This window comes from Corythoichthys intestinalis, chromosome 4, assembly GCF_030265065.1.
Source record: "Corythoichthys intestinalis isolate RoL2023-P3 chromosome 4, ASM3026506v1, whole genome shotgun sequence".
In the NCBI taxonomy this organism is placed as follows: Eukaryota; Metazoa; Chordata; class Actinopteri; order Syngnathiformes; family Syngnathidae; genus Corythoichthys; species Corythoichthys intestinalis.
This window is the reverse complement of record NC_080398.1, coordinates 37,983,135-38,003,639: the sequence shown is the minus strand read 5'-3', so window position 1 is coordinate 38,003,639 and position 20,505 is coordinate 37,983,135. Positions and strand designations below refer to the sequence as shown.

The following is a 20,505-nucleotide window of genomic DNA, read 5'->3' as shown; positions in this document are numbered from 1 at the left end:
TTGTGACAGTACATCAAACATTGAATTTTTTTTTTTTAATGAAAGGACATGTATCACATCATTTTTTTGTTCATCTTAAATTGTTAACATTTTAATAGCAATCTTAAGAATTAAAAATACTTTATAATTTAATTATTTCAATTGTTAAAAAAAAAAACACTACTTGATCGCATTTTAAACGTTTTTCCGTGACATCCTTCCGCTATGAAATCAAATGAGTTTGTCATGAGTAGAACATTCGTTCATTCGCTGCCCACCCTCCCACTTAAAATTAATTGGACGTCAATCTCCATCAATGGCAGCCAGTGAGTTAATTTGATCAAATGTTTCAAATTTAGAAAGGCCATAAGTTCCCCCCCCCCAAAAAAAATTGTTATATTTGATAAAATAAGTTGTGAGCAGATAATTTTCCTGCCATTTTTTTTTTTCTGTTTAAAACTTCTTTACACATATTACGTATCTTTAGCCTTGCAAGCAAGACGGTACTTCCTGATTCATTGATTCATCATGCAGTATTGTCTTGCAAACCTCAACTGTCCAACCATTCTGATGTTCGAGCCAATCAGGAGAAATAGGCGGGAGTTGCTGACTTAGCCTATAGACCCTACCCACGTGACGTCACAACTCCGCTCTCCTGAATGGTACCGCCCACTTGTCCGTCAAAACATAGTGTTAACCTGTTACGGCTACGTACATTTCTCCTATTTACGGCGTGTTTTTCTGCTCCTTAACATTAATAATCAAAATGGTGAAGGCGTGTGTGGCTGTTGGTTGCACTAACAGAGAAGATGGAAGGAGAGACTTGAAGTTTTACCGTATTCCGAGGGATCCAAAGAGGAGAGCGAAATGGACGGCTGCAATTCGACGTGAAAACTGGGCACCAAAAAAATCACCACAGACTATGTAGTAGTCATTTTATATCCGGTAAGATGCATTTAAGATATACTTAGAGGGTTTTGGGCTGACAAATAACCACAATTAAGATCATTGCGAGGCTAATCGCCGACAACATACGACGTAGTACGACATAGTTTCAAATTCAAGATGTTTGTGACTTCCCTTTCTTCCACCATCGTTATTTTTTGAATAATATTTAGCTGGTACCAAGTGAAAGAAACTGGCCTTGTCTACGGAGCTGACAAATAACCACAAATAAGATCATTGCGAGGCTAATCGCCGACAACATACGACGTAGTACGACATAGTTTCAAATTCAAGATGTTTGTGACTTCCCTTTCTTCCACCATCGTTATTTTTTGAATAATATTTAGCTGGTACCAAGTGAAAGAAACTGGCCTCGTCTACGGGGCTGACAAATAACCACAATTAAGATCATTGCTAGGCTAATCGCCGACAACATACACGTATGTATGTAGTGAGAGTGCTATCGCTAAACCATATAAACATTAAAAGCCTTAACTCCATTGACAAACGACATGAAATACATTAGACTTGACAGTGGATGTTAGCAATAACAAAAGATTCTGAATTGAAAATTTCGTAACTCACCTTTCCAAGCACAAGATAGATTCCTGCCGAACGAGGACCTGTTTCACCCAACCAGCAACGAAGTATTTATAAGCCTCCAAGCTCTTGGAGTTTTTCAAATTTTCGTGGGAATAGGCTGATTTTGTGTGGACAAGATAATTGTAAATATCAGTGTAGCAGATGTCAGGCAGACAGGGCGAAGACAGTGGGTCGAACAACATCGAAAAACATCGATTTGGGCATCAAATATGGATCTGGCGACTGTATAGAACGAAGCTTTTCCACATAACGCCTTTTATGCATCACATCCAGTGAGTTTACGGCATCAGAAAGCACCGGGTCTTCCATGAAATGCATTTTAAATTCCTCGATCAATTGAAAACAATGCTAATACAGAGACAAAATGACGGACAAGTGGGCGGAACCACACAGCGAGCACGTGGTTTTATGACGTCGGTGGGTAGGGTATATAGGCGACTATTTTGCTTGAATTTTATAGAGGAATGCAAAGCTAAGAGCGTATCAGTATTTGTATTCGTAACAGTTTGGTGCACACAGTCAGACAGCGAACAAATATATACAGTGGGGAGAACAAGTATTTGATACACAGTCAATGGGAAAACCCATTGGCAGTGTATCAAATACTTGTTCTCCCCACTGTATATATTTTTTCAAATCTATGTCGGAGTTAGTCCTCCTAAAATCCAGGGGGCGGTAGAGGTAATGCACCTAAACAAACAACAGACATTATGGAAAAAAGAAGACAAACCAAAACAGATGAATTGGTCAGTGAAGAAAACAACAGTTTGGACATGACAGTTGACACACCCAGGGGCGCCATATAGGGGTAAAAAATGATACTGATTCTCAGTGCCCATGCCCTGATTGGGCCCACAAAGAAAATTAGAACGTTAGGTTATCGTTTGCAAATTCAAATATTAATCATTATAATTTTAATAGGAATAAAACAAAGGGTTTCTTTTTCTTGTTTTGTTTTTGCCAAAAAGTAAACACCCAGAGAGCATATGTATTGCCAGCCACCCCACCCAACCCCCGTATTTTCATTAAATGGTTTGGTCCGCCCTTCCTTCGATCAGACTGGGTGCAGTGGTTTGCATTTACACCAGGGGTGAAAGTGGCTAGAATTTCTTACCGGAACACCCCGACGTGAAGGTCGCCACCGAGCCAGAAATTGTGTTTATTTTTTTTAAATTTTTTTCCTTTCCTTTCCTTTCGTTTCATTTTTTTTGGGGGGGGGGGGGGGGGGCAAACCTCTTAAACGACTGAAATGCTAACAAAACTGTTTTAGCACCGTTATTTCTATAACACATACAAAAACTGATTTTCATTCAAAACTGTATTTTTCAATGATTTGCAAAATAAAAGTTCACAAAAACAGCAATAACCCGGCCGCATCTCCTAATTTTTGTTTTCCCTCATTTCCTCACACACTAAATGCAAAATCTCAATTTTAACTACTTAAGTACATAGGATGCATATTAAAATTGAAGTTTTTCATTTATTATTATTTTTTTAATAATAAACATATAAGTAACATACATTCAGAAAAATTAGTACAAATGACTTATATTATGCAGAGTGAAATGGAATACATTTAGAAGATCGCGCAAACATTGACCTTTTTAAATCATAAGGAAATGAATAAGTAGCCTAACATAAATGAACAAATATAAGTCCAAAGTGGACATTGACAGCTAAGATGTTCTGAACCTCCCCATCTGAGCAAATAAAACTAAATATGATAAATAAGCCTCCTCAACTCTTTCGTTGCTAAAGATTTGATTCATTTTATGTTGCATAGCCCTTTATTTGGATCAATTCAACAACCTTTTTTGTTGTTGTTGCTGTTCCAGAAATCATGCACATATGAACCAATATGAGCTAACTATCTCTGCTGATCAAATGTCATTATGTCAGCCTATTGAACGGATAAATGAGTCTAGGCGTTTTGCTTTGCTGCTTGCATTCGCACATTAACGTGACTCGTCATCGTCAAACTCAGATAACTGCAGCAGCTGGGGAAACCTCCATGCCGTCCGTGGAATAAAATAAATAATAAATATCGGTGGAAACGGATTACGCTACACAACCACTTTATTATGCTTGTTGTTAACACTTGTGTATGTAAAACTTATTTCTGTAGATTGTTTTCTTCTTGGAGATGAAATGCATGTATTGTGTAGCAGCTTTGTATTTTCTTTTTACATAGTGTTTTGACAATTGCCGTCATATTTTCGGAATCAAAGCACCATGTACCGAAACAGCATTCCGGCCCTGAATCTTATACCGGAACTGCGTTCCTGACCGTTCTGGCCCACTTTCACCCCTGATTTACACCAGTCAAGGACTTGGTACTGCAGAAATCTTTTCAAAACAAAAACTGGGTTTTCAAAAAAGGAAAGAAAGCAAAATGGGAGATGGGTAGAAAAGGCCAACAGGATGTGAAAAAGTACTTCACAAAGGAAGGTCAGTGTCTTGTGTCAGTGTAGTGCTGAAAATTAACCTGTTATCTTAGCGCCGAAGCGATGTCCCAGCTCCCTCCATAAGAAATACAGGATTTTACCGGCCTCAATGAGCGACATTCACCTATTCAGAAACATTAATTCCAAATAATGACGGCATTTTTTGGTATCCTACAGATGTTGAAACTGAAAGTTGGTGTGGAAATGTTCTTTTTTAAAATCGGCTTGAATCCAATTTGTCAAGAATTTATTGAATTTAGTTTGTTAACAAGGGACCTCGCTTCGGAGCTGTAGCCTATATTGGAGATCGCGAGTTTCCAGATGAGGCTAAGCCTACTTCATAATGAAATACTGTAATTGTTTGCTAGCTAGTGTTTGCTCCACTTTTAGCTTACATTTAATCAGGGGTAAAAGTGGGCGGGAACGGTAAGGAACGCAGTTCCGGTATAAGATTTAGGGCTGGAACGCAGTTCCGGTATAAGATTCAGGGCCGGAACGTTGTTCCAGTATAAGCTGCTTTGATTCCGAAAATATGACGGCAATTGTCAAAACGCTATGTAAAAAGAAAATACAAAGCTGCTACACATGCATTTCATCTCCAAGAAGAAAACAATCTACAGAAATCAGTTTTACATACACAAGTGTTAACAACAAGCATAATAAAGTGGTTGTGTAGCGTAATCCGTTTCCACTGATATTTGATATTTATTTTATTCCACGGACGGCATGGAGGTTTCCCCAGCTGCTGCAGTTATCTGAGTTTGACGATGACGAGTCACGTTAATGTGCGAATGCACGCAGCAAAGCAAAACGCCTGCACTCATTTATCTGTTCAATTGGCTGACATACTGACATGTGATCACCGGAGATAGTTAGCTCTGATTGGTTCAAATGTGCTTGTTTTCTGAAAAAGGGCAAGGCAACAGAAAATGGATCAAATCTTTAAGAGCAAGGAAAGAGTTAAGGTGGCTTATTTATCATATTTGTTTTATTTGCTCTGGTGGGGAGCTTCAGAACATCTTAGCTGTCAATGTGCAGTTTGGACTTATATTTGTTCATTTATGTTAGGCTACTTACTCCCTTCCTTTTGATTTAAAAAAGTCAATGTTTGCGTGATTTTCAAAATATATTTTATTTTACTCTGCATAATACAAGTCATTTGTACTTATTTTTCTGAATGTATGTTACTTATATCTTTATTATTAAAAAAACACAACAAAAAGTAAATGTTTAAATTATCTTCAATTTTAATATACATCCTATATTCTTAAGTAGTTAAAATTGAGATTTGGCATTTAGTATGTGAGGAAATGAGGGAAAATAAAAATTATAGGGCTGTCAAAATTATCGCGTTAACGGGCGGTAATTAATTTTTTAAATTAATCACGTTAAAATATTTGACGCAATTAACGCAAATGCCCCGCTCAAACAGATTTAAATGACAGCACAGTGACATGTCCACTTGTTACTTGTGTTTTTTGTCTCCCTCTGCTGGCGCTTTGGTGCAACTGAATTTATGGGTTTAAGCACAATGAGCATTGTGTAATTATTGACATCAACAATGGCGAGCTACTAGTTTATTTTTTGATTGAAAATTTTACCAATTTTTTTAAAACGAAAACATTGAGTGGTTTTGATATAAATTTTCTATAACTTGTACTAACATTTATCCTTTAAAAACTACAAGTCTTTCTATCCATGGATCGCTTAAACAGAATGTTAATGTTAATGCCATCTTGTTGATTTATTGTTATAATAAGCAAATACAGTACTTATGTACAGTATGTTGAATGTATATATCCATTTTGTGCCTTATCTTTCCATACCAACAATAATTTACAGAAAAATATGGCATATTTTATAGAATTGCGAGTAATTACAATTAATTTTTAGGCTGTGATTAACTCAATTACAAGTTTTAATCGTTTGACAGCCCTAATATAGTATTTATTCAATTTTTTGAATCCCGCGCTACGAAAATGACAGACTTCCGGCTTCGGTCTTGCATTGAGAAAGAGGGCGCTGTGACGTCTACGTGAGAAGGAGTCCTCTTCACTATACAGCTGTAGTGTTGTATGAGAAGGACTAAGGATTCAGCTGATTTTGCGGATTAATTCGTTTATTTTTCACATCACGCCAGCCACACGCTGCAGAAAAATCTTGTTGTACGAGGGAGTGGCATGTGGGCCTTTTTGGGGTTTCAAAAGGTTCCCATTCACCAGTGGATATTGGCCAAAACAAGCCCTACTACTGTGGGACCATGGGACTTACGAGGAAGTGAGTAAGGACAATGTTTTGTACTATGTCAAATACTGGGATCATTTTAATATGTAGGTGGCCCTCGGCCGGCGACCAGCGGCTTGTCTCACATCCCCCCGCCGGGAGAGCACTATACTCGGCTTATTGCCTTCTTCATGTTCCCGGTGTTCTGTCAAATTTTCCAACCGATCAGAAATTTCAACTTTGTGTTAAAAATAGCCGCGAATACAGCGATTACAAAGTAAACACTACAAACTTTCTTTAAATAAAGGACTACTTACGTTTGGTCATGGACGGGCATGTAAAAAGCTCTCCTCATACACATATTGTCATGTTTGCTGCTAACAACTGCAGCCGCCCTCCTATGAGTCTCTTGCTGTTTACGACTTCGCTGTGTAGTAAAGCATTTTTTTGCCATATTCGTGTTAACCATTTGGCAGCTACACGCTCCTCCGACGTCGGCGGTCGTTGTCCAGCCGCTTCCCCGCAAACGAGCCCTCTGTCCTCAGCAGGGGAACGACGAGCTCCAACTTGTTCGCCGCCGGGCGGGTTGCCGATCGGCGAAGACAATCGACAACCCAGTCGTCATGTGAAATGATCCGGGCTAGTTATGTGCGATTTTCCGCTTCGAAGACTTTGAAACATCACTTGGTTTGGGTTAGCATGTCGGCTAGCTGTCACGCCTCTTGGTTTGTTTACATTCTCCGAAGCCGGGGAAGGGAAATGACATAAGCCCGATTTAGGTGGCATAAAATATCGTTCGGGAGGTGCGACAGTAAAGGTGAAGTCGACAGTTTTGACCATTATGGAGTAATTTTGCCATGCCGTCTTGAATAAACGCATTTTTATTATTTCATATTCCATTTAGCACAAGACTCTTATTTGTCATGACCATGCCATTTATTTAGCTATTGGGGAAAAATACTTGGATAAAAATAATATCCTTTAAAAATATTGGAGTAGAGAGACTGAAACAATGACATTTTGCGGCTCTCTTCGTCGCGTTTTCCTAGTTCTGAATAATTCCCCCTCGATGGGCTGAATAGTAGAACCGATGAGTCCATTCTCCCGCTGACGTCATCCACCTGTTGGGGACGCTATAGCCCAATAATGGTAGGCGTGGCTAACTGGCAGATTAAAAGACTAATTTCTCTTCATCTGCGCTTTGCTAAATTGTTGTATATAGGTGAATTGTCTCAAAATATGATTCTAATTCACATAATAATGTTATTTAAGACTTTTTTTTTATCCTGTCGTACGCACTTTAATCTCCGACATGACACGCAACGATGTTTTCGTAAGGGTGATGAGAACAGCCCACATCCCAGGTAAGATTTCTCTAAAATTCACATCTAGCCTCTCACAAGACAGAATTTTACAGCACTTAGCAAACAAGCATACTTGGTTAAGGACGGGCAGGAGTCCCGGGAGGGGTTTGGTCAGTTCTTTTGAATGAATTTACGACAGGAACCTTGAGCTGAATGAGACGACGAGCGGACTCTCCTCTCATTCACATGCTAAGTCTTTATCTGATCGCGCTGCACCGGAGGCACTCACGTGAGAATTGGAACGGGGGAAGGGGGAGGTTACCTCCTGAAAATAATGGAAGAAAAATAGGAAGCATTCCCACGGAGGTCTGAATTTGTCAGTTAAAATTGCTTAAAAATGCATTTAAACTAGGGTTGTTCCGATCATGTTTTTTTTGCTCCCGATCGTTTTAGTTTGAGTATCTGCCAATCCCGATATTTCCCGATCCGATTGCTTTTTTTTGCTCCCGATTCAATTCCAATCATTCCCGATAATTTTTCCCGATCAAATACATTTTGGCAATGCATTAAGAAAAAAGTGAATAAAAGTCGGACGAATATATACATTCAACATACAGTACACAAGTACTGTATTTGTTTATTACGACAATAAATCCTCAAGATGGCATTTACATTATTAACATTCTTTCTGTGAGAGGGATCCACGGATAGAAAGACTTGTAATTCTTAAAGGATAAATGTGACTTTGTATATTGTGACTAAATATTGCCATCTAGTGTATTTGTTGAGCTTTCAGTAAATGATACTGTAGCCATGCCCAAATGCATGATGGAAAGTGCAACCATGACTGTGCGTAGTGGTACCAATTGATATATCTTCTCTGCGTTGGGAAACAACATAGGGTATTAAGAAAAAGATCAATTACTACCTAGTATATTAAAAAAAGGCATGTCCGATATTTTTTTGCCGATTCCGATACTTTGAAAATGACGTGATCGGACCCGATCGATTGGCGATCGGGACATCTCTAATTTAAACTATTAAACTATTTATAAATTGGAGGAATGTTATTGTTTATGTTTGAGAATTTTGGCTATTTTCGTCTTCCTTCTGGGAATTTTCAAGAATTTTGAAGCCAAAATTCTGGAATGTTCTGTCAACTTTATATCAATACTAAAAAAACCTCAAAATTAAATGTTAATTTATTTGAATTATTATAAACATCCAGTCATATGGCTTCTTAAAAACTCTTTATACGAGTTTATAAGTTGTAGACGTCCAATCCGTTTAAAATGGGAGGGTGGCAGCGAATGAACGTTCGTTCATTCGCTGCCACCCTCCCACTTCAAACGGATTGGACGTCTAGCGCCGTCAGTAGCAGCCAATGAAGTTGATATTTTGAAACTGTAAATCATTTATGAAATTCTCAAGAAGCGAGGAATGATGTTGAATATTTCTTAATGTGGTAAAGGAGAAATTTACCGTGAACAAATGGGTAATGTTCCCAAAATGCCCTGAATAAACGAAATATTTTTAAAGAATTATTTTAAAATGGTCAAGAAACAGTGTAGATTTGGGGACTGTTCCCAAAATGACGAAATATTTTGCCAATAGAATCATTCAAAATTGAAAACATGAAATAATATTTCTGAATTTGGAAAACACATTGCTAAAAATTAATCATTTTAACACAGATATGAATGTTTTTGTGCTGGCTTGGTTCAAAATTAGCTGAAATGCAGAACAAGGCGGAAGAACTACAGTGGTATGAAAAAGTATCTGAACCTTTTGGGATTTCTCACATTTCAAGTGTGATCTGATCTTTGTCAAAATCACACAGATGAAAAAACAGTGCCTGCTTTAACTCAAAACACCCATAACATTTACAGGTTTTCATATTCTAATGAGGATAGTATGCAAACAATGACAGAAGGGGGAAAATAAGTAAGTGAACCAACACATTTAATATTTTGTACCCCAACCCCTTTGGCAGCAATATTTTCAACCAGACGCTTCCTGTAGCTGCAGATAAGTCTGGCACATCGATCTGGACTAATCTTGGCCCGATCTTCTCTACAAAACTGCTGTAGTTCAATCAGATTCATGGGATGTTTGGCATGAATCGCTGTCTTTAGGTCATGCCACAGCATCTCAATGGGGTTCAAGTCTGGAGTTTCACTTGGCCCCTCCAGAACGTGTATTTTGTTCTTCTGAAACTATTCTGAAGTGGATTTACTTCTGTATTTGGGATCATTGTCATGTTGCAGCATCCATCTTATTTTTAGCTTCAATTGCCTGACAGAAGGCCTCAGGTTTTCGTGCAAAACATCCTGATAAACTTTTGAATTCATTCTTCCATTAATGACTGCAAGTTTTCCAGGCCCCGAGGCAGCAAAACAGCCCCAAATCATGATGCTCCCTCCACCATACTTCACGGTGGGGATGAGGTGTTGATGTTGGTGAGCTGTTCCATTTTTCCTCCACACATGATGTTGTGTGTTACTCCCAAAAAATTCAACTATAGTTTCATCAGTCCACAAAATATTTTGCCAAAACGTCTGTGGAGTGTCCAAGTGCCTTTTTGCGAACATTAAACGTGCAACAATATTTGCAACATTTTTTTTAGACAGCAATTCCTTCCTCTGTGGAACCCTCCCATGAACACCATTCTTGGCCATAGTTTTACATATATTTGATTCATACCGGGTGTGTGTTTTATAGTGGGCAGGGCAGCTTTAAACCACTCATCACTGATTGGGCACACACCAGACTTAAATTGTTTGGTGAAAATTGGTTTCAATTGCTCTTTAAGTCTCCTTGGGCAGAGGGTTTATTTACTTATTCTTCCCCTTCTGTAATTGTTTGCATGCTATCCTCATTAAAATATGAAAACATAAATGTTTGGGTGGTTTTAGTTCAAGCAGACACTGTTTTTACATCTGTGTGATTTTGACAAAGATCCGACTACATTTGATGGTGATTTTACGCAGAAATGGGAAAAATTCCAAAAGGTTCAGAATGTTTTTCATACCACTGTATTTCTCACTGTTGGAATATTGAACACTAGACTACATTCTTCCCATATATATAAAAAAACAAACTCCAAAACAAACTACACCAATATTGATGACAATCTCTATGAAAAAAAAAATTCTTATGCAATTATGACCTCATTTCAACAACACTAGACGTCCAATCTAGATGTCAACCGATATATCGGCTGCCCGATATACAACGTTTGTTCAACATCGGCCGATTAACATAAAAAAATAAGCCGATAAAAAAAAAAGGATTTTGATCAGGCATCTGTGTGGGCAACTGTAGCCGCTGCTGACTGACGATAGGACCCCGGCAGGAACCTGCAGAAGTTTGAAACAGGAAGCTTCAAGCTTGCCTGTTTCGTAAATATCGTCAGATTTTTTACAAATGAATGTTGCTTTAGCTTTTTAAGATGTTTACTGATTGATCCTTACACTATAAATGTAACGCGTACCGTTAGCATAGCATTCGCCTTGCATGAGAGAATATGCAATGTTGCTTTAGCCTTTTAAGCTGTTTACCGAGTGATCCTTACACTCTAAATCAGAGGTGGGCAAACCGGTCCTCAAGGGCCGCAGTGGGTCCTGGTCTTTGTTCCAACTGATTCAGCACAGATAGTTTAACCAATGCGGTTTCAGCAGAAATGAGAAGCACCTGCCTGCAATCGACTGATTGCACTTGTAAAACAGCAGATTGATGAAAAGGTGCCCTCTCAATGGGTTGCAACAAAAACCCGCACCCACTGCTGCCCTTTGTGGAATAGTTTGCCCACCCCTGCTCTAAATGTAACTCCTAGTATTAGCATAGCATTCGTGCTAGCATTAGCTTTAGCATGGCGAGCATCCTCTTAAACTCTCACTTGTCGTCGATTAAAGAGTATTTCTGTTTTATTAAGTTTAATTTGTTTGGTATTTTTATGTATTCATTAAATATATTGTAGTTTTTTTTTTTATTTAAATAAAACAATTGATTAATTGTTTGATTGAAATGCATTAATAATGTGGACATAACATATTTTTGTTTACATGACACAAAATGTGATGTCCCACAATTATATTTATATATATTGTATTTTTCACGATTATTTATAACGATTTTTTTTATTTGTAAAAGTATTTAAAAATATGAATAAATAAAATTGTAATTAATGAAATAGTAATAAAAAGTTATTAAAACCTATTTTTAAAAAATGATAAATAAAAACAGAAATACAGTGGTCAGTCAGTTTTGTTGTTGTTGTTTTAATTATTATTTTTCAATTTAATGGCATTCAACTCATTGCCTGCTAATGATTATGATAGACATCCAGTTCATTTAAACTGGGGGGGATTGGCTGTGAATGCTTGTGTTTTATGTTTTTTAAAATAGAATTATATTTAATAAACTAAATTAACCCAAAAATGTATAATTTATTATTATTATTGTTTAAACATTTTAAAAATTACAAAAATAAATAACAGAAATGTGACTCTTTTTTTTAATTATTAAAAATGTTTTATAAAAAAAAAAAAAAAAAAGTTTATTTATTTATTTATTTTTAAATTTTGAAATAAATACAGTCTGGTCAGTCAGTTTTTTTGTTGTTTTTATTATTATTTATTATGATTTATTTACTTAAAAAAAAAAAAAATTAATCGTATTCAACTCATTGCCTGCCATTGATTATAATAGACGCCCAGTTCATTCAGACTGGAAGGATGACTGTGAATGCTCATGTTATATGTATTTTTTAAAAAAGTATATTTTATAAACTAAATTATTTGAAAAAAACAAAAATCATTATTATTGTTCAAATTAAACATTTCAAAAATAAACAGGAGAATATTTTTTTCTATTTTTCATTTAAAATATTTTATGATTTATTTATTTTTTTAAGATCTTTTTTTTTTTTTTTTTGGTTCTTTCTTGTTTTTGTTCAACCCTATATTGCCAAATTTATCAAATTTCATACAAGCCTTAAGAGACCTCATTGCATTGAAAAAATAGTTTGAAACCTTATTGTGTTCAATATCACTTTACAGTATTATTTTGGATTTACCACGAAAACTGCATTCATGATACAAAATGAAGAACATATATGTTTTAAAGACCACCAAAAAAAAAAATATATATATATATATATATCTGTTTATTAGGACGGGGGAAAAAACACGAAATAAAAGGGGAAAAAAACATGGAAAATGAGCTGGCAGCAATCATTAGCTGTCAGGACGACATTATTTAGTGCCATTGACTGCGCTAGACGTCTAATCCATTTGCGTATTGGACGTCTAGCGCCGTCAGTGGAAGCCAATGTTCAGTGAGTGCCTTCTAAAACATTTTTTTAACGCTATTATGTCCATTTCACTGACGAATTGCTTCATGTATTAGTGACAATAAAAAATCTTGAAGTGGCAAATGTAACCAGCTCTCTCCGAACCATCACATGGCCTTAAACTCCCGTGTGTGCCTTTACACGTGCTCCCACAGAGGTGGAAAACACCCACAGTGTTCAACCCCAAAAAATAACCTCAATTTTCTCAAGGAAGCTACGAACCCTTGCTGTCACTTCAATCGAAAACATGCCTGATCACAAGTGAAAATTTGGATTTTTTACCCCCTTTTAAGAATAATTAATTTTGAGGTGTGCTTTACCTGATGCACGAACACGTCCACGGGCTCGTCCAGCTGCACGCCGTCCCGGCTCGTCATGGACAGAAAGCCAAAACCCATGCGCACGTTGAACCACTTGCACGAACCCAGGCCCTGGAGGGTCTGCGAGTCCTCCTCGGCCGGGCTCGGACCCTCATCCTCGTCCGGCTTGCACACCCCTGAGAATTTCAATCAGAAAAAAAGAAACCTGAATTTAAAAAAAAAGCTCCTTTTGCCCAATCCGAGGCGCTAATAAATCAATTAACCTGGAAATTCCTGATTGGAAACGGAGCCCATGTCTCGTCCTCCGCGTGGAAAATCAAACGCACGCTCTCGCACGGATCCACGCAAGTCGTCAACACTGTCGGGGTAAAAAAGTGAAGAAGACGAGCGGGAGAAAGCAGGAGGGACGAACACACACGGAATTGGGGAGGGGGGTTAGGGGGGTAAACAAAAAAAAAGGAGGGGGGGTTCAACACTCGCTTAACAATGAGGGGTCGCTGGGGGGTTGGGGTGCTGGCGAAAAAGAGACCCCTCCTACTTGCAAAATTGAAATTTGTCAGATAATATCACGATTTTTTAAGGTTAATTTTTAATTGGAATTCTGACGTCATTTTTTAATGAGATAAGTCATTATTTGCAATGCTGTTTGCTTTTCAGTGTTCTTAAATGTTAAGGTTTGCTTTTTAGTATTTTGTTAGTATTTGCTTTTCAGTATTTTTTAAATGTTAATATTTGATGATAGTTTTTTTTTTAACTGATTTGCGGCAATAGACGGCCATAGACGTGAATTTGTCGCAAAATTTGTGTTGATTTTGGAACACAGTTTGACGAATAATTGTGTTTGTTATTGCTACATAAATAATTAGTTCTAATTGTATGTACTTTTTCATCTTATTTTAATTTCAAAAAATGAGTTTTTTTCTTCTTCTTTTAATAATGTAGATGAATAAAAATAGAAATACAGTCTGGTCAGTCAGTTTTGTTTTTATTATTTTTTTTTAATTTAATCGTATTCAACTCATCGTCTGCCATTGATTATGATAGACTTCCAGTTCATTTAGACTGTAAGGATTGGTTGTTAATGCTCATGCTTTAGGTATTTTAAATTAAAAGTAAATTTTATGAACTAAAATATATATATAGATAATTATTATCATTGTTCTTCAATTTAAACATTTTACACATTACTAAAATAAACAGGATCCCCCCCCAATTTTTCATTTCAAAAGTTTTATTTTATTTTTTTAAAGCTAATCCCCCCCCCCCCATATTTCTCATTTATATTGTTTGTAATTATTTGCATTAATTTTTTTCTTAGAGACATTTTTTACTGTAAAAAATAAGCTGATAATAGTTATTATTTTTTTCCACCCAGAAAATCGCCATATTGTAAACTATCACAATATTTTTGCTTGATTTTGTAACAGCCAAAGTGTTTTTTGATACAAGCATTTCTGGACCTCATTGCAGTAAAAAACAAACAAAAAAAACTTAATTTTAAACCTTATTGTGTACAGTCTCACTTTAGTTATTTTGGTTTTGCCACAACAACTGCATTTAATTTTTAATGTATAATTTATGATACAAGTTAGAGAACATATACACTTTTTTTTTTTAACTTAATGGCTGCCATTGACGGCAATAGATTTTTTTTATTTAAACTCACTGTATTGCAAATCACCACAATATTTTGGTTGATTTTGCAACAAAATTCCAAAGATAATTTTAATTTTTGCGACATAATTTGTCAAATAGTCTTTATCATTGTTGCAAAAAAAATGTTTTAATTGTATTTACTTTCTGGTCTTTTTTTATATGAAAAATATGATGATAATTGTTTTTTTTTGTTTTTGTTTTTATGGACATCTAGTTTTATGGAGACTCACCATATTGTATATCGTTGCAGTATTTTGGTTGATTCTGCAACAAAATTCCAAAGATAATTGTTAATTATTTGCATTGATGTTGAATTATAGACATTTTTATATTGTTAAAAATATGCCATTGACAGCAATAGATATTAGACAATCGCCATATTGTAAATTGTCACAATATATTTTTTTTATTTTTAAACAAATCTAAATATAATTGTTTTTTGTTATGAATGTAATTATTTGCAAATCTATTCGCTTGTTGGACAGTTTTTAAACTTCAAAACAGTCATTATCACTTAACTTATTCGCTGTCATTGACAGCAATAGACGTCAAATCCATTTGAATTGTCCAATCGGCTTGGACGTCTATCGCAGTCAATGGCAGTGAAACATATTTAACATATTTTGTGTTTTAAGTTAGAAAGAAACGAAAGAGAAAAGCAAACATGAAGACAGCTGCATGGAAACAAGACAACGTCAAGAAAATCAATAGTGTGATTGATCACATCAAGTTAATATGTTTACACCCGACATGAATGAAAAGTCAGCTTTTTCCATTAAAAATTCATGTTCATCCATAATTATCAAAGAAAGGCCTTCAGAGTCATAATATATGAATAAGCAATGTTAATGTTTTTAAACATTTTAATTGGGCTCCAACAAATAGAAAACAAAAAAGTAAAATGTTATCCTTGAGGATAGGGAGCGTTTTCATTTTATTTTTTTGTTTCAAGCACAGCGCCCCCAAGTGGAGCAAAAACCTATATGAAAATCAATTCCCTTCATTTGAGGTCATATTAGAAGAAACAAACAAGAAACGCTACAATGACATAAGCCGCAAAACATGGTAATTCAATCCTAAAAAGAAATACACAAATACTGCAAGTGCAATTTGATGATACTTTTACAACATAATTGCATGTATTATTTTTAATTGAACCATTAGTGACCATTTTTTTATACTCTACTTTTAACATGCGTTTCCTTTTCGAAAAGTAGTTTTTAAAGCAACAAAGGTGAAATTTCTGTAATACAGATATACAAAAGGATTGATTTGTATAAACTAGCACTATATACAATTTGAAATTAATAGTTTTGTGTCTAATTTGATCATTTAATGATGAAATGATTGATGATATGATCATGAAAATGGTCGTTTTTGTATTAGTTTTTCATTTTTTATTCATAATTTTATTTATGATTCAGCATAGACTCCACCATCAGTTGACAAGACAACTCCCAAAGACTTTGCGCAACGCTTTCCCGTAGGGGGCCGACCAATAGAGCGTTGAGCTGGCTTTCACTATTTACTGTGATACACGCTGTGTTCTTTAACCGGATTTAGGTGGAAATACGACGAAGGTTTTACCGCATACAAGCAGACGGGAGTGTCTCAAGAGTGATTTGTTCGAGGATGCAATGTAATTATTATATTTTTTGCACCATGCATGCACTTTTAAACGTTGTAAATACAATGAAATGAATGGAAAAAATAGCCTCACTTTAGCTTGGATTACTTGTGTAAAATAAATGATAACTACGTTTTTTTTTTTTTTTTTTTTTTTTTTTTTTTTAACCAAAAATCTAGACTGTTTTACCTTTATATCTACAGAAATGACGTGATTTAAGCATTTATTTGCAAGAATTTTCAACTTAAAAAGCTATTGTTCCGTGACGGCTGCCATGTTTAATTAAACAATACCATAACTTTGGCTTGAAATATTTACGTAAAATGAATGTTAACTGCCCGTTTTTTTTTTGCTTTTAAACAAGAATCTAGAATGTTTCACGTTCATATCTATACAAAAGTCCGGTATTTAAGCATTTATTTGCAAGAATTTTCAACTTAAAAAGCTCTTTTTTCCATGACGGCCGCCATGTTGGATTGAACAATTCCGTAACTTTGGCTTGAAATATTTACGTAAAATGAATGTTAACTGCCCATTTTTTTTTTTTTTTTTCCTTTTAACCAAGAATCTAGACTGTTTCACGTTCATATCTATAGAAAGTCTGGGATTTAAGCATTTATTTGCAATAATTTTCAACTTAAAAAGCTCTTTGTTCCGTGACGGCCGCCATGTTGGATTAAACAATATTGTAACTTTAGCTTGAAATATTTACGTCAAATAAACAATAACCGCCTGTTTTTTGCTTTTAACCAAGAATATAGACTGTTTTACGCTCATATAGAAATTCTGTGATTTAAGCATTTATTTGCAAGAATTTTCATCTTAAAAAGATTTTTGTTCCGTGACGGCCGCCATGTTGATTAATCAATACCATAACTTTGGCTTGAAATATTTACGCAAAATGAATGTTAACTGCCCGTTTTTTTTTTGTTTTTTTTTATGCTTTTAAACAAGAATCTAGAATGTTTCACGTTCATACCTATAGAAAGTCCGGGATTTAAGCATTTATTTGCAAGAATTTTCAACTTAAAAAGCTCTGTGTTCTGTGACGGCCGCCATGTTGGATTAAATAATACCGTAACTTTAGCTTGAAATATTTACGTAAACTAAACAATGACCGCCTGTCTTTTTACTTTTAACCAAGAATATAGACTGTTTCACGTTCATATAGAAATTCTGTGATTTAAGCATTTATTTGCAAGAATTTTCATCTTAGATTTTTGTTCCGTGACGGCCGTCATGTTGAATTAAACAATACCATAACTTTGGCTTGAAATATTTACGTAAAATGAATGTTAACTGCCAGTTTTTTGTTGTTTTTTTTGTTGCTTGTAACCAAGAATCTAGACTGTTTTACGTTCATACAGTGCCTTGCAAAAGTATTCGGCCCCCTTGAATCTTGCAACCTTTCGCCACATTTCAGGCTTCAAACATAAAGATATGAAATTTAATTTTTTTGTCAAGAATCAACAACAAGTGGGACACAATCGTGAAGTGGAACAACATTTATTGGATAATTTAAACTTTTTTAACAAATAAAAAACTGAAAAGTGGGACGTGCAATATTATTCGGCCCCTTTACTTTTAGTGCAGCAAACTCACTCCAGAAGTTCAGTGAGGATCTCTGAATGATCCAATGTTGTCCTAAATGACCGATGATGATAAATAGAATCCACCTGTGTGTAATCAAGTCTCCGTATAAATGCACCTGCTCTGTGATAGTCTCAGGGTTCTGTTTAAAGTGCAGAGAGCATTGTGAAAACCAAGGAACACACCAGGCAGGTCCAAGATACTGTTGTGGAGAAGTTTAAAGCCGGATTTGGATACAAAAATATTTCCCAAGCTTTAAACATCTCAAGGAGCACTGTGCAAGCCATCATATTGAAATGGAAGGAGCATCAGACCACTGCAAATCTACCAAGACCCGGCCGTCCTTCCAAACTTTCTTCTCAAACAAGGAGAAAACTGATCAGAGATGCAGCCAAGAGCCCCATGATCACTCTGGATGAACTGCAGAGATCTACAGCTGAGGTGGGAGAGTCTGTCCATAGGACAACAATCAGTCGTACACTGCACAAATCTGGCCTTTATGGAAGAGTGGCAAGAAGAAAGCCATTTCTCAAAGATATCCATAAAAAGTCTCGTTTAAAGTTTGCCACAAGCCACCTGGGAGACACACCAAACATGTGGAAGAAGGTGCTCTGGTCAGATGAAACCAAAATTGAACTTTTTGGCCACAGTGCAAAACGATATGTTTGGCGTAAAACCAACACAGCTCATCACCCTGAACACACCATCCCCACTGTCAAACATGGTGGTGGCAGCATCATGGTTTGGGCCTGCTTTTCTTCAGCAGGGACAGGGAAGATGGTTAAAATTGACGGGAAGATGGATGCAGCCAAATACAGGAACATTCTGGAAGAAAAGCTGTTGGTATCTGCACAAGACCTGAGACTGGGACGGAGATTTATCTTCCAACAGGACAATGATCCAAAACATAAAGCCAAATCTACAATGGAATGGTTCAAAAATAAACGTATCCAGGTGTTAGAATGGCCAAGTCAAAGTCCAGACCTGAATCCAATCAAGAATCTGTGGAAAGAGCTGAAGACTGCTGTTCACAAACACTCTCCATCCAACCTCACTGAGCTCGAGCTGTTTTGCAAGGAAGAATGGGCAAGAATGTCAGTCTCTCGATGTGCAAAACTGATAGAAACATACCCCAAGCGACTTGCAGCTGTAATTGGAGCAAAAGGTGGCGCTACAAAGTATTAACGCAAGGGGGCCGAATAATATTGCACGCCCCACTTTTCAGTTTTTTATTTGTTAAAAAAGTTTCAATTATCCAATAAATTTTGTTCTTCTCGATTGTGTCCCACTTGTTGTTGATTCTTGACAAAAAATTAAAATTTTATATCTTTATGTTTGAAGCCTGAAATGTGGCGAAAGGTTGCAAGGTTCAAGGGGGCCGAATACTTTTGCAAGGCACTGTATCTACAGAAATTCTGCGATTTAAGCATTTATTTGAAAGAATTTTCAACTTAAAAAGCTCTTTGTTCCGCAACGGCCACCATGTTGGATTAAACAATACCGTAACTTTGGCTTGCAATATTTAGGTAAAATGGAAGATAACTGCCCGTTTTTTGCTTTTAACCAAGAATCTAGACTGTTATACGTTCATACTTATAAAAAATCCGTGATTTAAGCATTTATGTGGAAGAATTTTCTACCTAAAAAGCTCTTTGTTTTGTGACGGTCGCCATGTTGGATTTTGTATCCCTGCACAATAGCGGAATTCAACCTAAATAAATTGTGGTTGTATATAGGAAAATGCTAATTTTGCTTTTGTTGAGTAAAATTAAGATGATTCTGCATGCTTTCCTCAAGTATTAAGTTTCTGATGTGAAAATAGAGTTATTTATTAGCTGTTGAAAACGTGCACTAAATTAAAAAAGAAAATTAAGTAGCGATTTTGAGCAAAAACTTATATGTTAAATATTGCTATGGATCCTGAAAATATAGGTGATTATCTCTGCATTTTGGTGATTTTTGAGAGTCTAGCGTAAAATTTGAGGATTTTATAGCAATTTTAAGTTTTGTTATACTTGTGTAATAACTAATTAATTGGGATTTTATTAGGGAACGACTTTGAATTTTTTTTTATGTTGCTGCTTATGGAGACTCATGTATGCCTTTGAATTTTAAGTTTTTGAAAATAGGCCCCAACGGATCGGCCCCGAGCCACGTCAACTGATAGTGAGGTCTATTGTTCCAGTTTATCTATTTATGCCTTAGTTTTGAAATCCCCAAAATATTAAATTTTTAAAAATTATTTTTGAGTGATTACCCCGTTTATTAAAATAATTTATGACCAAATGTCATTCTCAGTGAGCTTGTTAGATGGTGTTTAACATGTGTAGTTGTCTGTTCTAAAAGGTCATGTAATGACTTTGCCTAGTGTAATAGTTTTCGGTGCTCAGTGGCCATTAATAAAATGTTTAATTGAAGACGTTAACGATCTCATAAAGAGTCACATATCTCTCCCTGGGGG

The 20,505-nt window shown here is 35.9% G+C and overlaps 1 protein-coding gene across 1 annotated transcript in view; it reads right to left on the bottom strand.

The window, feature by feature from the left end:
• Window positions 1-13,465, bottom strand: part of lin28aa (lin-28 homolog Aa) — a 100,670-nt gene extending 87,205 nt beyond the window's left edge. Inside the window, exons 1-2 of the mRNA XM_057833526.1 lie at window positions 13,435-13,465; window positions 13,172-13,347 (exon numbers count right to left, since the gene is read on the bottom strand). Of these exons, the coding sequence (XP_057689509.1) occupies window positions 13,172-13,347; window positions 13,435-13,465 (207 nt within the window). The remainder of the gene's footprint in view (window positions 1-13,171; window positions 13,348-13,434) is intronic.
• Between the last annotated feature and the right edge of the window lie 7,040 nt (window positions 13,466-20,505).